The sequence below is a fragment of the Xenopus tropicalis genome, chromosome 2 (assembly GCF_000004195.4).
Source record: "Xenopus tropicalis strain Nigerian chromosome 2, UCB_Xtro_10.0, whole genome shotgun sequence".
NCBI lineage: Eukaryota > Metazoa > Chordata > Amphibia > Anura > Pipidae > Xenopus > Xenopus tropicalis.
In genome coordinates this window covers 55410678-55429496 of record NC_030678.2, presented here as the reverse complement: position 1 = coordinate 55429496, position 18819 = coordinate 55410678, and the positions used below count along the sequence as shown (strand labels likewise).

General features: G+C 35.7%; 1 protein-coding gene across 1 annotated transcript in view; it reads left to right on the top strand.

Annotated features, from left to right (window-relative positions):
- f5 (coagulation factor V (proaccelerin, labile factor)) overlaps positions 1-18819 on the top strand; it is a 45073-nt gene that overhangs the window by 8941 nt on the left and 17313 nt on the right. The window contains exons 4-17 of the mRNA XM_002935774.5: positions 205-417; positions 1294-1449; positions 3751-3972; positions 4253-4418; positions 5520-5655; positions 6373-6475; positions 7741-7952; positions 9314-9455; positions 9979-10188; positions 10483-12148; positions 13891-14466; positions 15336-15510; positions 17423-17659; positions 18491-18710. Of these exons, the coding sequence (XP_002935820.2) occupies positions 205-417; positions 1294-1449; positions 3751-3972; positions 4253-4418; positions 5520-5655; positions 6373-6475; positions 7741-7952; positions 9314-9455; positions 9979-10188; positions 10483-12148; positions 13891-14466; positions 15336-15510; positions 17423-17659; positions 18491-18710 (4434 nt within the window). The remainder of the gene's footprint in view (positions 1-204; positions 418-1293; positions 1450-3750; positions 3973-4252; positions 4419-5519; positions 5656-6372; positions 6476-7740; positions 7953-9313; positions 9456-9978; positions 10189-10482; positions 12149-13890; positions 14467-15335; positions 15511-17422; positions 17660-18490; positions 18711-18819) is intronic.

The window sequence follows — 18819 nt, the reverse complement described above, 5'->3', positions numbered from 1 at the left end:
GGCTTCAAAAGCCACGAAAATCAGAATGTTGATAAATCTGCCCCTTGGAAAACATTTTTAATTTTGTGCTGAATCTAACTCTATGAAGTACAGTGCTGCAGAATATGTTGGTGCTTTATAATTATGTGTATTGTAATAATAATAATTAAACTCCAAGTGGAGCAAGTATTATCACGTGCTATTTATTTTTACCTTTAATTTTAGGGGCCAAATATACAGACAGTACTTTACCTTATGAAAAGCTGGATGACTCTGTTATGCCAGGACAAATGTACACTTACATCTGGGAAATTACTGAAGAAATAGGACCCAAGGAATATGACCCAGCTTGTCTCACAAATATCTATTACTCCCATGAAAATATGGTTCAAGATTTTAACTCTGGACTGATTGGTGCTTTGCTTATCTGTAAAAAAGGTAAATTATTATATTCATTTACTGCTCTTTATCCATGTTATTCAATTTGCTCTGTTTTGTGTGTGCATAGATGGTCATGGGATTGGGCTTATCGACACGCACACAGAGTGGAATTTGGCACAAATATGTATATTTTAGTATTTCTGTCCCAAAATACACCCCATGTGTACCCTGGCAGACCAATGCCATGCCTGTGCACTCACAAGATGTGTCGGACAGAAGCAGATACATTTCAGCAAGAAAATATACTTTTTAAATGGATATAGAAATACACAATCATATTAAATTAACCTTTACAAGCATACCCCTCTACAACACCATTTGTCTGAATGATTTGCCTTTTTTGAGTGTTATACACCATAAGGCTTGTTCTCTCAAACCCTAGGAGCTAACAAATTTACCACATGTAGGAAATTATGTATTGTAATACATTTTAATGTTAATAAATTATAGCTTTATTCATGAAATGGTTGCAAATGAGATTTTCATGCATGAAGAATGTTATTAAAATCTATTTGCATTATTATTTTTGAATTAAAGTGGTAGTCTACCTTCAAATACATTTTTGATATGATGCAGACAGTGATATTCTAAGACAATCTGCAATTTGTCTTTATTTTTTATTTTGGTGGTTTTTGATTTATTTAGCTGGTTGCTAGGATCTAATTTACATTAGCAACCAGGCAATGGTTTGTTAAAAGAAGTAATAAAAAGTAGTGATAAGGCTGCTGGGGTCATTGACCCTCATTTGAAAACTGGAAAGAGACAGAAGAAGGCATTTCATAAAAAAGGAAGACCAAATGAAAAGTCTTTAGAATAGGCTATTTTATTAAACTACCCCTTTAAGTCACACAAATATTTGTCTTTTCTTTATAGGAAGTTTAAATGAAGTTGGGGAGCAACGCCATTTCGATAAAGAGTATGTGCTGATGTTTGCTGTATTTGATGAAAACAAAAGCTGGCAAAATTTGAACGATAAAGAACACTCTGTGATGTATTCTATAAATGGATACGTTAATGGCACAATTCCAGGTATACTCTCTTTGCAATTTCATGATACAATATACAGAAAGATCTTTAGATTTGGATCAGGGAAAGGCCAACTTTTCAGTTGAGCAGTTGCAGCACTACAGATTCAATGCCAGCATGCACCTTTCCCGCAACTGCTGAAGAAATGAAGTCACTATAGTTGTGCGATTTACAATGTATAAAATATACATTGTAAGCCATTCAAGCTGGAAAAAAGGAGAAAAGCCACAGGTTACATAGCAGATAACAGATACGCTCTTCATAATATAATGGGGCTTTATCTGTTATCTGCTATGTAACCCGTGCCTTTTCTCCTTTGAATGGCTGCCCCCATGGCTACACAGCAACGTTGCTTATATTATATATATATATATATTATATATATATAGCAGCCTTTCTGGGACCAACACACCAGTTGTACCAGTGCAACAGTACATTATACTGTAATTACTTTTATACACTTTCATTTTTTTGTGTTACTGTTCCTTTAAATCTGCTCCTTAGTGTTTAGCCAAACTGATCCAGATCACTAAAGTCATGTGATTTTGAACCACTGGGCAAATTTGGATTAGGTTCAGTATGCAGATGTATGTTTTGTAGATATTTCAGTATTTAGCCAAATCCAGAAATTATGGGTTCTGTGCAATTCTATACTATTACTATTCATCAACATTAAGGGGCATATTTACTAAAACTTCATAATTTCTCATTTTTTTTATTTTCAAATTTGACTAAACTGGTTTTCCTGAATGTTTAAAATGTACTAAAAAAATGTCACAAGAAAATGTCGTTACGAGAAAAGTCGTTAAAAAATCAACCTTTTTGCATTTTTGCCACGAAAATTCTGATTTTCAATCAAATTTTTCATGGTTGTTCATGGTTGCTGCAACAATTCGAAAAAGCTGTGATTTTTGTACAAAACCCAGCAAAATCTGTAAAGTTTTGAGACAAAAGAAAAAAACTTAATGGAAAGGGAGCTTTGCCACTGACTTCTACATAAACTCGGCAAGTTTAATCTGTGAATTGCTGAATTTGGCTTTTTAGCCATTTAGACTCTTAGGGGCTGATTTACTAATCCACGAATCCGAATGAGAAAAATTTGGATTGGAAAACTAACATTTTGCGACTTTTTCGTATTTTTTCCGATTTTTTTGTCACCGTTACGATTTTCCCGTAAATTGTTGCGACTTTTTCGTAACCGGTATGACTTGCGCGAATTGTTGCGACTTTTTCATAGCCATAACAAATTTCGTGAATTGTCGTGACTTTTTCATTGCCATTATGCCTTTGGAGAATTGTCGCGACTTTCGTATTGAGAGCTCAAAAAAGTCGCAAAAAAAACACAAAGTACCGATCATTATGAAAAAAACGCATTCGGACGCGACTTTTTCGTAACCGGTATGACTTGCGCGAATTGTTGCGACTTTTTCATAGCCATAACAAATTTCGTGAATTGTCGTGACTTTTTCATAGCCATTACGACTTTCGCGAATTGTCGCAACTTTCGTATTGAGAGCTCAAAAAAGTCGCAAAAAAAACGCAAAGTACCGATCATTACGAAAAAAACGCATTCGGACGCTTTTCGGACGTTCGTGGATTAGTAAATGTGCCCCATAGTAAATCTCAGAAAAGTCAACTTCAGTAAATGGGCCCCTAAGTATAGGTGTTTGGCACTCAAAGGACCCACAGACAAAGACACAAAGTAGTAGTAAAAAAAGTAAGAAAAAATATTTGTTTAAATAATCATCTTTACATCTTACATGCTTTGGGCCCAAAGCAAGGCATATTGCCAAGCAGATGGACAAACCTGTGTGCATTAACCTAAATGCCTGGATATGCAGATATAGGCACTTTGTGAATAATCTTGTTATATTGTTAAGCTGCAAGCTAATGTTGTTTAGGTACAGAGCAAGTTACAGCACTGTCTTTCAGCTTGTCATTCTCAGACTGTTATTAGCTACTGATTCAGCCTTTCCTCATCCAGTCGGTAACTTACTAGCCCATCTATGGAGGCAAACCATCTGTTGGCCAAGGATCAGCCAGATCCTTGCGTTGGGTTAAATATCCCAGTGGTCGAGGATTACATAGTAGAATTGGTCTTCTCTCGTTGGATTTACCTAGGTCCCCCAGATATGATCAAAGGGGGCAAAGCATCTGATGAACCTGAGAGAATCTATTTATTTATGACCAGCTTTAGATAGCCTTCTCTCATTTTATTCCTGTGTATTTCAAGCCAGAGGGGGTCACTTTCTCAATCTTCGTGACTTGCAAACAAATAACAGCACTCAATATGTTTTGTTCCAGATATCTATGCCTGTGCTGGGGACTCGGTTAGCTGGCATTTGTTAGGTATGAGCTCCGAACCAGAATTTTTCTCTATTCATTTCTTTGGTCAAACATTAGAAGAAAACCAACATAAGGTTTCAGTAGTTGGCCTTGTTGCTTCTTCATCCACCACAGCCAACATGACAATATACCAAACTGGGAAATGGTTAATAACATCCCTTGTTGAAAAGCATTTTGAGGGTAAGTGTCCAGCTTCTGGGGGATTCACAATTATTCTACTGTTTTTTGTAACCTTAATCATTGTTTTGTAGTTCATTTTACTTGGCCAAGAAACAAAAATCCTTAGTAACAAAGTGTTAGTTTTGCAGTGCCTGTGTTTTCCGTAACATTCCATACACCCGTGTTTACCAGACAAATTACTTATTTTATCTCTCTCTTTTTTCCTTCTCATTCCCTCCTGTCTCTCTTGGTCTTGTTTTTATATATTAGACTAATATTACATTTACTTTTTTCTAAAAAGCTGGGATGCATGGATACATTGAAGTGCAGCCCTGCAGTGATAAGGGATACACAGCACCAAAATTATCACTTCTTCAAAAGCGATTCATAAAAGTTTGGGAGTACTTCATAGCAGCAGAGGAAGAGGAGTGGAACTATGTCCCTTCAAAGGTAGAGAACACAGACAAGTAAGTGTAACTTTTTGAGTCAAGTCAAGAAATTCTGAAGGTTTTTAATATTTAATATACAAAATTGCTTCCAGAATTGTCTTTATGTACAGGCATAAGATCTGTTTTTAGGAAACCCACTATACAGAAAGTTCTGAATTACAGGAAGGCCATCATAGACTCTATTTTAAACAAATACTTCATATGTTTAAAAATGATTTCCCTTTTCTCAGTAATAAACAAATAATGATCCCAACTAAGATATAATGAATCCAAGTTGGTGGAAAAACTATTGGGTTTATTTAAATTTGTTTTTAAGCAGACTATAAGAATGGAGATGCAAATTATGGAAAGATCTCTTATCCAGAAAGTCCCATGTTCAAAGCATTCTGGATAACAGGTCCCATACCTGTACTGCCTTCCTGCCTTGCAAAATTTCTGCAGGTCTGTGCACTTTGTTTTGGAGCACAGAGACCTGCGGCTGCCACTGTACTATATTCATAAGGTTGGGACACATATAGGCATCCTCCCTCCTGACCCCTACCAGTCTCCTAACTTGCATGTCATTCAGATGCACAAGTTATAGAGCAGCAGGAGATACAGGCCACAATGGGACCCTGCCCTTACAGTATACCCTTTGGCAGGTAGTAAGAACAGGGTTAACCTTCTCCTCCTGATGCTGTGGTCTGTTCTATGGCAGGCCGTGAGGACAGGTATGAGCTGCACCTCCTGATGCTGTGATCTGCTCCTGACGCAGGAGTTTTAATCCAACATAAGAAGCAATGCTGGATACAAGTGCTTGTTAGATGAGAACTATGGAGCTTGCTCTTGCACTCCTTAGTGCTCTCCTGGGAAGAGTAAACAACTTTGGTCCCATTGTACCAAGCCTAAAAACCCATAGCAACCAATCAGATTTTTGTCCAAAAACACAAAGCCAGAAGTGCTACATCTTCATTGGTCGCAGTGGATTTCTACAAATGGAGCCAATTTTGAGTGTGTGGATTTCTTTAAAATAAATGGTGTTATAGAGGGTAGTCTGTATTTAATTAAAAAATCATAATCATAGTTATTATTCATGTTACCCTGGTTTAAATGTTTCACAATTGTGTTGTGTACCAACAGGATAAACTGCCAACAAAAGTATAAGAAAGTTCTCTACAAGGCATATTCTGATAACACATTCACAAAGCTCTTGACAGCAGGGAATGAGGGCCTTCTTGGGCCTGTCATTAGAGCTCAGGTCAGAGATACAATTACAGTAAGTATTGCTATCATACACTTATATATATTTGGAGTAGTCCCTAATATCTTACTTATTAATAAAATAAGAATAAATTTACAGAAGAATTTGCAATCCTAGATAATAAGGTGCAAGCTATATAATTAGCAGTAAATGTAGTACAGGCATAGGATCCCTTATCTGGAAACTTGTTATCCAGAAAGCTCCAAGAGATGCAACTATTTGGGGCACATTTACTAACCCACAAACGGGCCGAATGCGTCCGATTGCGTTTTTTTCGCAATGATCGGTATTTTGCGATTTTTTCGCGATTTTTTCGGCGAAAAGTCGCGCCTTTTAAGTTTTAACGCTACGAAAAAGGCATGACTTTTCACGCAAGTTTTAACGCTACGGAAAATTCGCAACTTTGCGCAACTTTCGTAATGGCTACGAAAAACTCGCGTTTTTTCGCAAAAAACGTAAAGACGCCAGAAAAATCGCAAAAAATACGAAAAAGTCGCAAAATGTTCGTTTCCAATCGGAATTTTTCCAATTCGGATTCGAATTCGTGTCTTAGTAAATCAGCCCCTTTGTGTACTGTGGGCACTTTGAGCCAGTTCCAAGGAGCCGATGTGCAGAGTGCACACACAGCTTGGCATGTTGATAAAAAATGTCGAAGCCCTTGGTGTAAAATGTATATGTCTTTTATATAATGTATGACTAATATATCACTTTTTCATATCTGCATTTTTCAAGGTTGTTTTCAAAAATAAGGCCAAACGGCCTTACAGCATATACCCCCATGGTGTGTCAGTACAAAAAGCCTATGAAGGTGCCAGTTACCCCCCTGATATAAGAGGTTTGTTTGTTTCACTACCATGTAAAAACAGTACTGAATGTGGGACTACACACATTCTACACCTTTTACTAGTTTTAATGTACTACTAAATATCTACATATTCCAATGTACCTACATTTATCTACAGAGGCCCATTATATATTTACAGAATTAACACTTTTGGGGAAGTAATAACAAGCTAAAGATTGGTTTAGTTCCCCTATAATATAGCAGCCAATCAACAGGTAGCTGCTGTTTAAAAGCAAACATCTTAGTGGTTGTTCTGGGTTACTAGACTTAAAGCAAACTCTGTGCCTATTGTTATATTATCCTATTAGTGTTGGTGTTTGGCTTGTACATTGGCTCTATTGCCTTAATTTTGGCCCAGTAGGTTCCCCATAGAACACATAGACTAAAATGCATGTAGGTGTGGGAAACATTGAGATATTGCATTTATACTTAATACTAAAATATACATTATATAGATTACCCCAGTAATGCAGATCAGGTGCCTAGCTGGCCCCCTGTTTAAAAGCAAACATCTTATTGGTTGCTATGGGTTACTGCTACTGAGCAAACTTAGTGCCATATGGGGTAAGGCTAATAGATTAAGAAGCCTCACTTACAAACGCAGCGGTGCTCATGGTCATGCTAAAATAGATGCAGAGGGTGCACACATTGACACATGCAATACATGCATTCAAACCAACTAAAACTTTTCAATTTCCACCCAATTTGCAAAACGCACACCCACAATTATGTCCATTTTAACACAGCTTCATGGATGCAAATCAGCACATGGTTGCATCAGTGCTAGAACGGTAAGAAAAAATGCTGGATTGTGGGTAAAAAAAAAAAGATGGTGATTTGCATGCAAAAATTTAACTTTGCACACTGCACTGCTTTTATAAACAACCCTTAAAGAAACAGGTGCAATATGCTGTGTACCTTGCGCTCTTCCTACCTGCCTAAATGAATTGCTGCAGATCACTCTGCTCTGTGTCTGAGCACAGAGGCCTGTGGTAGCTCCCGTGCAAACAGCGGTGTCTATGTTCTGCCTTCCCATTCTGGGCACAGGTCTTAGTAAATGACCTCTTTTAAGTGTTTTTGTTCGTTCTTTGTTTCCATATGAAGATTCTGTTTATTTCTTTTGGAAGGGTGTGCTTTGCTCTGTCTACTATATATAAATATGTATATGTGTGTGTATTTAATTGTCTTTTCACTAGAATTGTTTTGTAAACAATAGTCTATGGAATCTATAAAAGAAAACACATTTTAACTTCTAGGGAATGAAACACAAAATCAAGCAGTAATGCCAGGAGAAACAGTGACGTACTACTGGAATATTCTAGAAACTGATGAACCTGCAGCACGGGATCCCCGTTGTTTAACAAGGATGTACCATAGTGCTGTTAATATTACAAAAGATATTGCCTCTGGCTTAATCGGTCCGCTCCTCATTTGCAAATCAATGTCTCTAAATACAAGAGGTGTGCAGGTAAACTTCATTACAGCTTGTGTTATTGTACATTTTCTAATATGGGTTTTACCCAACCCCCATATAATTCCCATATAGTAAGGGAGACTCACTGAACCTTAATGTTCAATTCAGTTTGACTGAGCATTATCATAAAATACACATTAGCAATCAAAAGACACAGTTCAGACTGCAGGACTTAGGTGTCAGGGTCCAACATCTAATAATTTTTTAATCAATTTTATATATTAACAACACCATAAGAGAACTATAGGGGTGCCTAAAAGTAGATGTAAAAATTATTTTACATCCACCCACTCCAAAGAACAGGGGATCGGGCTCACTTGGTCGGATGAAGCTGCTACTAAGCTTCTAATGCCTGTCTCCCCTGGTTGATGATAATAGGTGGCCTGCTGCATTTCTTTCATATCCATATTTACACTACTGAGTATACTGGACTACTCTATTTGAATTCCCCACTCATTTCCAACCAGCCAAGTGGTGGGGTTTAAGGTTACATCTGGCTGGTTCTGCAAGACCTGTAATTTTTTTCATTGCTTCCTAAAATGAAATTTGTGGAGCATGATACTGTACACATATGTACAGGAATGGGATCCCTTATCCGGAAACCCATTATCCAGAAAGTTCCGAATTACGGAAAGGCCATCTCCCATAGACCATAGACTCTATTATAAGCAAATAATTCTAAATTTTTAAAAATGATTACCTTCCCTGTAATAATAAAACAGTACCTTGTACTTGATCCCAATTAAGATATAATTAATCCTTATTGGAGGTAAAACAAGTCTATTGGGTTTATTCAATATTTAAATGATTTTAGCAGACTTAAGTTATTGAGATTCAAATTACGGAAAGATCCCTTATCCGGAAAACCCCAGGTCCCCAACATTCTGGATAATAGGTCCCATACCTGTACCTACAAATAGGTTTTGTACTGAAATGTACACCAACCTCAGGAGTAAGGCCCTAGGCACTAGGTTTGCCATCCAGGAGCAGTAATCCATAGCAACCAATCAGAAGTTAGTATTTCATGGTGACCTGTTTAAAAGCAAACATATTATTGGTTGCAGTGGGTTACTGCTCCTGGGCAAAACTAGTTTATTTTATTACATATGAGGAAAATAGTTTATTTATCGTTGGCAATATATATGTTTTTCTCTTCCCACATTGGCTATGAAATGTGTATAATGAAATGTTCTCTAATTGCTTTGGGTGTTTACTCATTTATACAACATATATTATATATATATACATATTTTTCTTGAAGTAGCCTTAACACTTAGGGCCTCCTTTCATTTTGTATGGGCATGTAGCATATAAAACATTAAATCATTTTTTTTTTAATATTTATTGCTTTTCAGGAAAAGGCTGATTTGGAACAAATTGCAACATTTGCTCTGTTTGATGAAAACAAAAGTTGGTACCATAATGAAAACAAGCTTAAGCATTGTCATGCCGTTAACAACGATCAAACAGAGTACTACAGCCATAATATTATACCCAGTAAGTCTGTGTTCTTGTGAAATATTATGTAAAAGCAATAATGTTGAGCTCTGAGAGCATGCATCACTCCCACAAAGCTCAGTCTACATCTTGTTTATTAGAGATCAAACCAGAAGGTGTAATAATGTCGAGGTTCTAAAGATGTCACATATTTTTAAAGGGATGCTGTCATGGATAAACATGTTTTCAAACAATCAGCGTCAGCTCCTCAAGCACAGTCCATCACTAAAAGAGCAAATGTTTTTTTTCATATTTAACATTAAAGATAAAGCAGTATAATCCCCTTTCTAACATGACTTCAATGAATAGGGCTTGTGCCTATTATACTTATGCCTATTATTTTAACTTTTTTAACTAAACAGGGCAAACAGGGAGATTAAGGCAAAGACACATGGAGCTACTTAGTAGCAGCTACTTGTCACAGCTACTAAACACCATAAAATACCCTGCCATAGATAAGTCTAAGTTATTATTGATAATAATAATAATAATAATGGAATGTTTTCTTTCTGTAATTTCATAGCCATAAATGGATATGCGTTTGAATCTGCGCCTTTGGGATTCTGTCATAGCCAGGTGATCCACTGGCATATTTCCAGCGTGGGTGCCCAAGATGAAATAATTGGAGTACATCTTTCAGGTCATACCCTCAGATACAAGGGAAAAAGTGAAGATACAGTAAATATATTCCCGATGAGTGGTGAAAGTATTTCTGTAGATATGGATAATCTTGGTAAGTATACATAATGTTATAATAGATGCAGAAGTCACATTAAGGGTGCAGAAACCCCCCTTTTTAAACACTTCTTTAATGAGAAGGGTTAGTGTTAAACATACTTTTAAAATATCTATGGCAGGGTGGTCCAACTGGAGGCCCGTGGGCTGGATATGGCCCTCCAAATTATTTTCATGCCCCACCCCCCCCCAGGCTGCTTATAGAATTCACTGTATTATTATAATTTGTTGAGTTCTTATTTAACTTTTACCATTACCATTTACCTTTTCTGTTTTGTTTGTTTCATTTTAGGTTTATGGCTGTTTGGGGTGTTTGGGTCTTCTAAGAAAAACCAGGGACTGAAAGTGAGATTCACTGATGTCATCTGTGTAGAGGAAGAAGAAGATTATGAGGAACCAAATATACAGTTTGGGATAAGTAGTGAAGAAATTACAAAAAAAATTGTTACATCCCCTGAAACCGACTACAGTGAGGAAGAAGATGTAAACACTAATTTAGATATAGACTACACAGATAATTTAGCTGATTTGTTCCACATTCGGTCATTCAGAAACAAGACAGAAACACAGGAAGAAGGTGTAAATCTTACTGCTTTGGCCATAGAGCACACCTATGGGAGACAAAATGAAAGCATGGGTGACTTTAGTAAACTTGAAGTTTCGGAGGAATATGACATTGTTCCCATTGAGGATAATGAAAACTCAAATTTCAATCCTACGTCTGCAAGTAAAGCAGATAAACTAACTAAAGATGGCTTACCCAAAACACCTCAATACATGCAATCTAAAGATGAAGATACCTTGGAGAATACCTTGTCTGAGGAGTCTAATATGGCACAGAAAAATGTCACAGTATATAATCCTTTAGACAGTGAAAAAGAACAATTTATCATAATGGAGGGAAATCTTACTACTGACAAAAACAGAGATCTATCATATGACAGTTACTTTAATGAAGCAGACAAAAATATTTATAGTGAGGAAGACAAAGCTAAAATGATCACTGAACAAAACACCTCAAATTTGTTGGCGGAATCCAAACCACAATTGAGCAATACAGAAAAAAGCCATTTCATAAAAGAAGACCTATCACACAGCATAAATAAAACATTTTATTATTTGGTCACAACATATGATAATGACACACAAAATTCAGAAACCCAGCATAATGAGTTTATGGCTTTGAAAGTTGCAGAAAAGATTATTGATACTCACCAAAAAGTTCCCAGGCAGGAGGAAAAAATGACAGAAATTAGTGATCATGTGACGACTGTAGAGAATAATACGTTAGATATAACAAAGCATGATTTTCCTCTTAGAGAAGATCTTTTCAATGCCACTGATTCAAAGGAATACAATCCTCAGGTGGCAGACATAAAGGAAAAAAAATTGGTAAAAAGATCCATTGAACACATGACAGAGAGTCCCACCTACTCTCCCTTAAATGTGGATCATTTTCTGGAAACAGAAAATGAAAAGTCACATTCTTCCGATAATAAAGACATCATGGATGACTTCAGTACAAATCAGGGACTTGACAGCAATGATACTTTTAATGATTTCATCAAAAATCAGACAAGTGAAAGCAATTACAATACCGATAACATCAGCAAAAATCAGACAGTTGCAAGCAGTGACATAACTGACGACTTCAGCAAAAATGGAACAACTAAAAACCTACTATCATCAACAAATATAACCAGTGGTATTAAAGAGCTACATTCTTCAAAAAATAATGACCTTACTGATTATTTAGATCACGACAAAACACCTGAAAAATTAATCCCATACTTTAATGACAGCAATTTAAATCTGTTGCCTAACAGGACATCGCATAGCCTGGAGGAGAGTAAGCTACCCAATGGTAACAGTAACAATTATGGAAATCAAACTGCAGCAACAAGGGATATTGACTCTCCTGAAACTAAATCGGACACTGAATTTAGAGAATTGTTTGGGTAAGTTATTACCATTTTTTATTTATATATCTCAGAAAAAAGCTATGATATGACTGTCAAAGTGTTTACCTACTACAACAATTATATATATTTTGTACTCTATTTGACACTTGTCAGAAGCAAATTGATATTGATCTAATGAAGTTACTAATGACAATTTTAAAAGGGACAGTACTCACCTGTGTCTTGGGGGACTTGAACTCTTATACAGGGCTGTCCAGCTGGAGGCCCACAGGCACTCCAAATGATTTTTATGGCCCCCAGTCTGCTCTAGGGCCCCACAGACTTCATGGTATGACATAATTATTCTAATTTAATCAAAAAATGTTGCACAAATAACACTGTCAAAAACCCCAAAAAGCTCTAAAACCACAAAGCAAGATCTTCGACTCATAAACGGGATCATTGACGTCTGCATGATCTTAACAGGTTTTAAATGGCATTTTATTCCTTTGGATTTGTTGCATAATAAATCACAAAAAATTTAATTTTGGCACAAAAAAATACAAACTGTGAACAAAAATTGAGCATTAGTAAAGTGGTACTATTCTGTAGTTATTTGGGTAGCAAGAATACCACTGGTGGCAGATTTGGGAAATATTCTGGCCACTGCTTTAATTATGACACCTTCTGTTCATAAATGATCCTGGGCATACTAAATGTATACCCTGCGCAGTAAATAAATGCATGAGAGGCGGTATGCTTTTTGCAAATAAAAATTTAATTTACTGGCAAATGTAGTCAGTATAGCATTTTATTAAATATAGAATCAAAAGATATATAAGCAAAGTGAATACACCGGAAAGCAGATACCTTTGGGCAAAAGTGAGAATCACCCCAATGTTTTGGAACAAGCCTTGTCAAGGGGAAATGATCCTGGGACCAGAGACTTGGGTAGAGGCATGATCCATTAAGGGGGCCACCTGGTCCATTAAGAAGGCCATTTACTAACACTCAGATTTTTTTTTTCTGATTCGGATTTTTTAGTGATAAAAGTCACAGAAAAAAAGGCGCAAATTTTTCGAGATTTACTATGTGACAAAACAGCTAAAAATCCGAATCCGACAATTCACAAGCTAAAACTTGCCAAGATCATGTAGAAGTCAATGGCAGATGACCCTTCCCTGGAGGATACTTCTTTTGCTTCGAAACTTTAGAGTTTTTTGGATTTTTCACAGTTTCTTTTGTGCGACAATTTGAAAAAGTAGAGGTTTCATTCGAAAAATTTAGAGTTTTGCGATTTTTCTGCAACATTTATCTCTATTAAAGGAGAAGGAAGGGTTGAAAGGTTCTTCTCAGCGAGCACCACAATGCAATCTTCTTCCTGCTTCTTCTTGCTTGCTATGGGTGTGGATGTGCAGTAATGTGGTAAACCAAACATTAACAAAAAGCTGGGTAGCAAAGAAAGACAAAATGTAAGAAGAGGATCACTCTGCACTGCTCGCTAAGAAGAACCTTGGGCCAGGGCAGTTTCTGCTAACAGGAGCACCAGCCAGGGTATCATGTAAGTAAATACAATCACTAACTACTAGCCTAATTTTTGGCATACCGATTTCCTGCTCCTGAACACATACTCTAGACATAATTAAGACAGAATAAGGGTGTACTGCCTAATGACTATACCGTCAACAGCCCTGACATCAGTAGACAAACTGATTTTACAGCGATAAATCTATTTTTCTTTCTTGCATTTTTTCTCTTGTCAAAGCAAAATTTCTATTAAATTTTGTTTTACTTTTTAGACAACAGATTTTTGAAGGTATAATGCAAGTCATATTCTATCAGAAGGAAGTAAATGAAACAAACATGGAGCAGCATCTTGTTACAGAAGAAAACTCTACTGAAAGTGTGCAAAATGAGTCACATACACTTTTTAATAACAAAACACAAGAAGAACAAAATGCAAAAAAACCCACAAAGCGATATTTTCAAGTGAGACCAATCAGGTACAGAACTTCAAGTAACGAAACTAGAATGTTAACTCGAAGAAAAAAAAGACTGGGAAACGTCAATGGATCCCTAAGCAATGACACTGGTAATGATGGAGTGTTCTCTCCCAGAGGAATGAGACCACAAATTATAATTGGACTTCCTGGACTTGATGAGGGTGATTATGTTGAGCTTAATGTAGATGAAATCGATGAAGATGTACATATTAAAAAAGTTGAATATGAGGAACTTTACAAAACAGAAGCGCAAGAGTACACTAACCCAGATAAGATAATACAGCAATACCTGCGTAGTTTAAAAGGAAAAAAAAGAAAGTATTACATCACTGCAGAAGAGGAACAATGGGATTACTACAATCCTGCAAAAAGGTGTGCATTCAAGTAACTTTAAAGGGGACTAGTGATGAGCGAATCTGTCCTGTTTCACTTTGCCGAAAATTCGCAAAACTGTGCAAAAACTCGAGAAATAACAAAAAATTAACGAAATGTGACTTTTTTGACGCATGCAACATTTTTATGATGTGCACAATATTTTTTTTTACATACGTAAAAAAAACATCTGTTTGCAGAATATTTTCCACACCGAATTTTTGTGCCCGTTTTGCGAACAAAGCTGCCAAAGCCGAAACATGGAAAATCGCCACAAATCCATGCCTGGTGAAAGATTTCGCTCGTAACTAAAAGGAAACTATCACCATAAAAAAATAATTCCCAATCTTTTCCTATTATGTTATTTGAGTAAAAGAAACTTTACTTATGCTATATAATTTATCTAAATCTTGTTTTCTTATGTCTAGCAATTCACAATGACATCAAGCAGACAGGTGCCATTTTGTGGCCACTGTTATTTAGGCATGATTTGAATTAGCCCAAAATCTTGTTTTTGTGTCAGAATGGGATACCTCTTGCATATGCCCATGCACTGGCTAAACAATTATAGACTGTGAGGAGGGAGGAGTGCAGTGATATCTGGGAAGTGCTGAATGTAAAGTAAAAGTAATTGATTGCCCTGCCTCTATGCCTAATATATACACAATGCATGATTGACAGCTCAGATCTCAAGATATCATTATAACAGGTATGGTTGTTTTATTAAAAAGAAGAATTTTGGTTTCATGTTTAATTTGATTTTTATTATATACCTTTTATTTCTGGGTGGCAGGTTCCCTTTACGTGCTAAATTATCATTCCTTTAGTAATTCAAGGTTTTTGTCCAACCTGCCTTTGTATTTTTCTAGTTCTTTAACAAAAGAAAGGCCAGACAGTGAAACAAGGACTACCCAGTACACAAAAGTACGGTTTCGGCAATATCTTGATTCCAGTTTTAGCAAGCCTGATGTTCAAGGGGAATATGAAGAACACTTAGGTATCCTTGGTCCTGTAATCCGAGCTGAAGTTGATGATATTATTCAGGTAAAAGCTAAGTTACCCACTACAAATGAAACCTAAATGATATAAAATAATCATAGAATAAAACTTTGACCTGGGGATTCAGTAACCTGCTCAGCTTTTTCCAGATGCTTTAACAACCAACCAAAATACAGCAGCAATTTTTTTTATTTAGGCTAAATTATACCAAAAAAATACAACCCGGATTCCAAAAAAGTTGGGACACTAAACAAATTGTGAATAAAAACTGAATGCAATGATTTGGAGGTGCCAACTTCTAATATTTTATTCAGAATAGAACATAAATCATGGAACAAAAGTTTAAACTGAGAAAATGTAGCATTTTAAGGGAAAAATATGTTGATTCAGAATTTCATGGTGTCAACAAATCCCAACTTTTTTGGAATCCGGTTTGTACTTAAGTATATAATAATTTAGTATATAATGCTTATAAAAAGTACATGCATATTTATTGCATTGTGAAAGAAAGTGTACTTCTATGAAATGTTCCAATACACATTAATTGAAAATATATTTAGTGGTTTTAAATGTATTTTTAAATGTAGTTGCTAATATTTGTATGACTGTTTACAGTCTCTGCACTCCTGGTATTGCAAGCCAACTGACTAAAACTGCTTAACGACCTAGAAAGAGCTGACTGTTACATTGTTTTAACAGTCAGGCCCAGGGAACAGATACATTCATTTTTAAATGTAATTACATTAACAAATAAGCACTGGACATTTTGAATGTATATATAGAGAAGTTGCTATCATTATGCAAAAAAACACAACCTTTTTTTAAGTAAAGGACCCCTTTAAGATTAAAATGTATCCTTGCTTTATCATGCCTTATCTGAAAGACATCCTTTGCGTGTTCAGCTATCAACATCCACCTGCAAGTTGTATGGTATCCTGTTTTGATGCATATAATTCATCTAGAGGCTGATTATAACCACTATTATTCATTGGTAAACAATATGAATCAATTTAGGTTTGCAAAAAAGGTTTCATTACCCCCCACCCCCCAATAACATTGCGTTTGTTTTAATCCAAAGATCTAATATTCTGTGATTCTGTGAATTGTTTAAAATTCTGACAAACTGAAACATAGATCTGCTTTGAAAATTTGTCAGTGTGTTTAAGGAGACTGAAACCTAAAAACAGGGGGGGCACATTTACTAAAATAGTTTTTTTCTGGCCTTGAACGTCGTATAAACTCGACACGGTCGGTTGAATTAAACGCGATCATTGCTGTATTTATAAAATGTCACGATAATGCTTTAATCGTTCGAACAAAAATTTAGGGGCAGATTCATCAAAGTACGACAGGTCCGAGTACAAAGCAATCTTATTTTTTTAAAGGTTACAACTTTTGCGTATTTTCTGCGACTTTTTCGTACATTTGCACAACTTTTTTGTATTCTGAAAGTTTCAGATTCATTCAAGCTTCGGTATCGTGACTTTCCTTGGGCCAGGTTGGAGCTGCAGGGTGCCATTGAGTCCTATGGGGGGCTTCCAAAATCATGTACTGAAGGATCAAAGTCAGAAAGGTTTTACTGTATTTTTCGATACAAAAAAAACGTACTTTTCGGACATTTTAAGATAAGATACGATTTTTTCGTATTTTCAAAGACAAATTTTTCGGACAATACAAAAAAAACGTATTTGATATGATTTTTTTGTATCATGCTTTTTAAAGGTATGAAAATCATACTTTGTTAAATCTGCCCTTTAGAGTTTACATTCGAGAATCCCAAAATTTTTTGAGTTGAAAGCATTGTTAAAACTGGAAAAACATTCAATGAATCCTCTTTATTTTTCCTAAACAGGAATTGCTCCAGCAGCCATTTTTCTTTGTTCAGATGTGTGTTTCAGATTTAATTGCTACATTACATAACAAAATGAAATGTTTTTATTTCTGTTTTATTTAAAAGATAACGTTTAAAAACTTAGCATCACGTCCCTATTCTCTTCATGCACACGGGGTTTCTTATGAAAAATCATCTGAAGGATTTCAGTATGATGATGGGACCCCAGACTGGCTTAAGAAAGATGATGCGGTTAAACCAGGTGAAACCTATACCTATGTTTGGTATGCCACACACCAATCAGCACCTGAAAATGAAGGCTCAGATTGCAGAACATGGATCTATTATTCTGGAGTTAACCCGGTAAGAAATATTCAATGCAATCAGGTCAGAAACAGATCATTTAGACCCAAGTTCAGATTTAGGAAGTCAAGATTTAGAAAAAAAAACATTTCTACACATTTATAGTTAATGTCCTTATACACTAAGGGGCCCATTTACTAACATTCTTATTTTGTTAGTTTTTATAAATTGTATTTTTTAGTATTAAAAATTGTGGATTATACTAATTTTTCAAAAACACAAAAAATGCATAATTTATTAAGGGTAAAAATTACGAAAAAAAATACAGAACTTTGCCATCTAAAAGTTGTCATGTAGTCAATGGGAGCTGTCTTAGGCAAATTGTGACAATCTTTATTTAATTTAAGATTTTAGAGATTATAATGATTTGTTTTGTTTGTAAGCGCACAAAATTTCTTATGAAAACAAGGATTTAGAGATTTTAGTATCCATATTTGGATTCTTTTCCCTTTTTTTGTTCCTTTGTGCTTTTTATATTTGGATTTTTTAATAAATCAGTGGACATTCAGGCTGTTTATTTGTGGTAGAAAAATTAACCAAATTCACATTTTCATAATTGGGCCTCCTTGTGAGGTGTATACGTTGCACTCATTATGACTCCCAATCTTTATTACAATGAAACAAATACATGCCATGCTTAATGTTCCACTATATTAATGGAAGTGCCTTGGTTATAATTTGCTTAAAGACAGAAAAATAATTTCAAGTTTATTTTTATTCATATTCCTGATTATGCCAAATCATTTTCCTGGCTTTGGAAACTTTTACACAATCATTTTAGCCTTCTGGGGGATGCAAGTCTTACGATTTGTTGTATTTGTTCTTACAAAGGAAAAAGATATACATTCAGGACTTCTGGGCCCACTGCTGATCTGTAAAAGCGGAACACTTCATAAACATAGCAACAGGCCATTGGATGTACGAGAATTTGTATTGCTATTTATGACATTTGAAGAAGAGAAAAGCTGGTACTTTGAAAAAAACAAGAAAAAGACCTGCTTGGAAGTCATGGAAAAACCTTTACAAGCAGCAAAGTGTCATACATTTCACGGTAAAACTTTATTCATTATTGCAGCTTCATAGAATAAAAATTGTACCAATTTCATTAGCATCAGATCACTCTTTGGAAGATTCTGTTCTGTTTCTGTTGAGGTCATGGT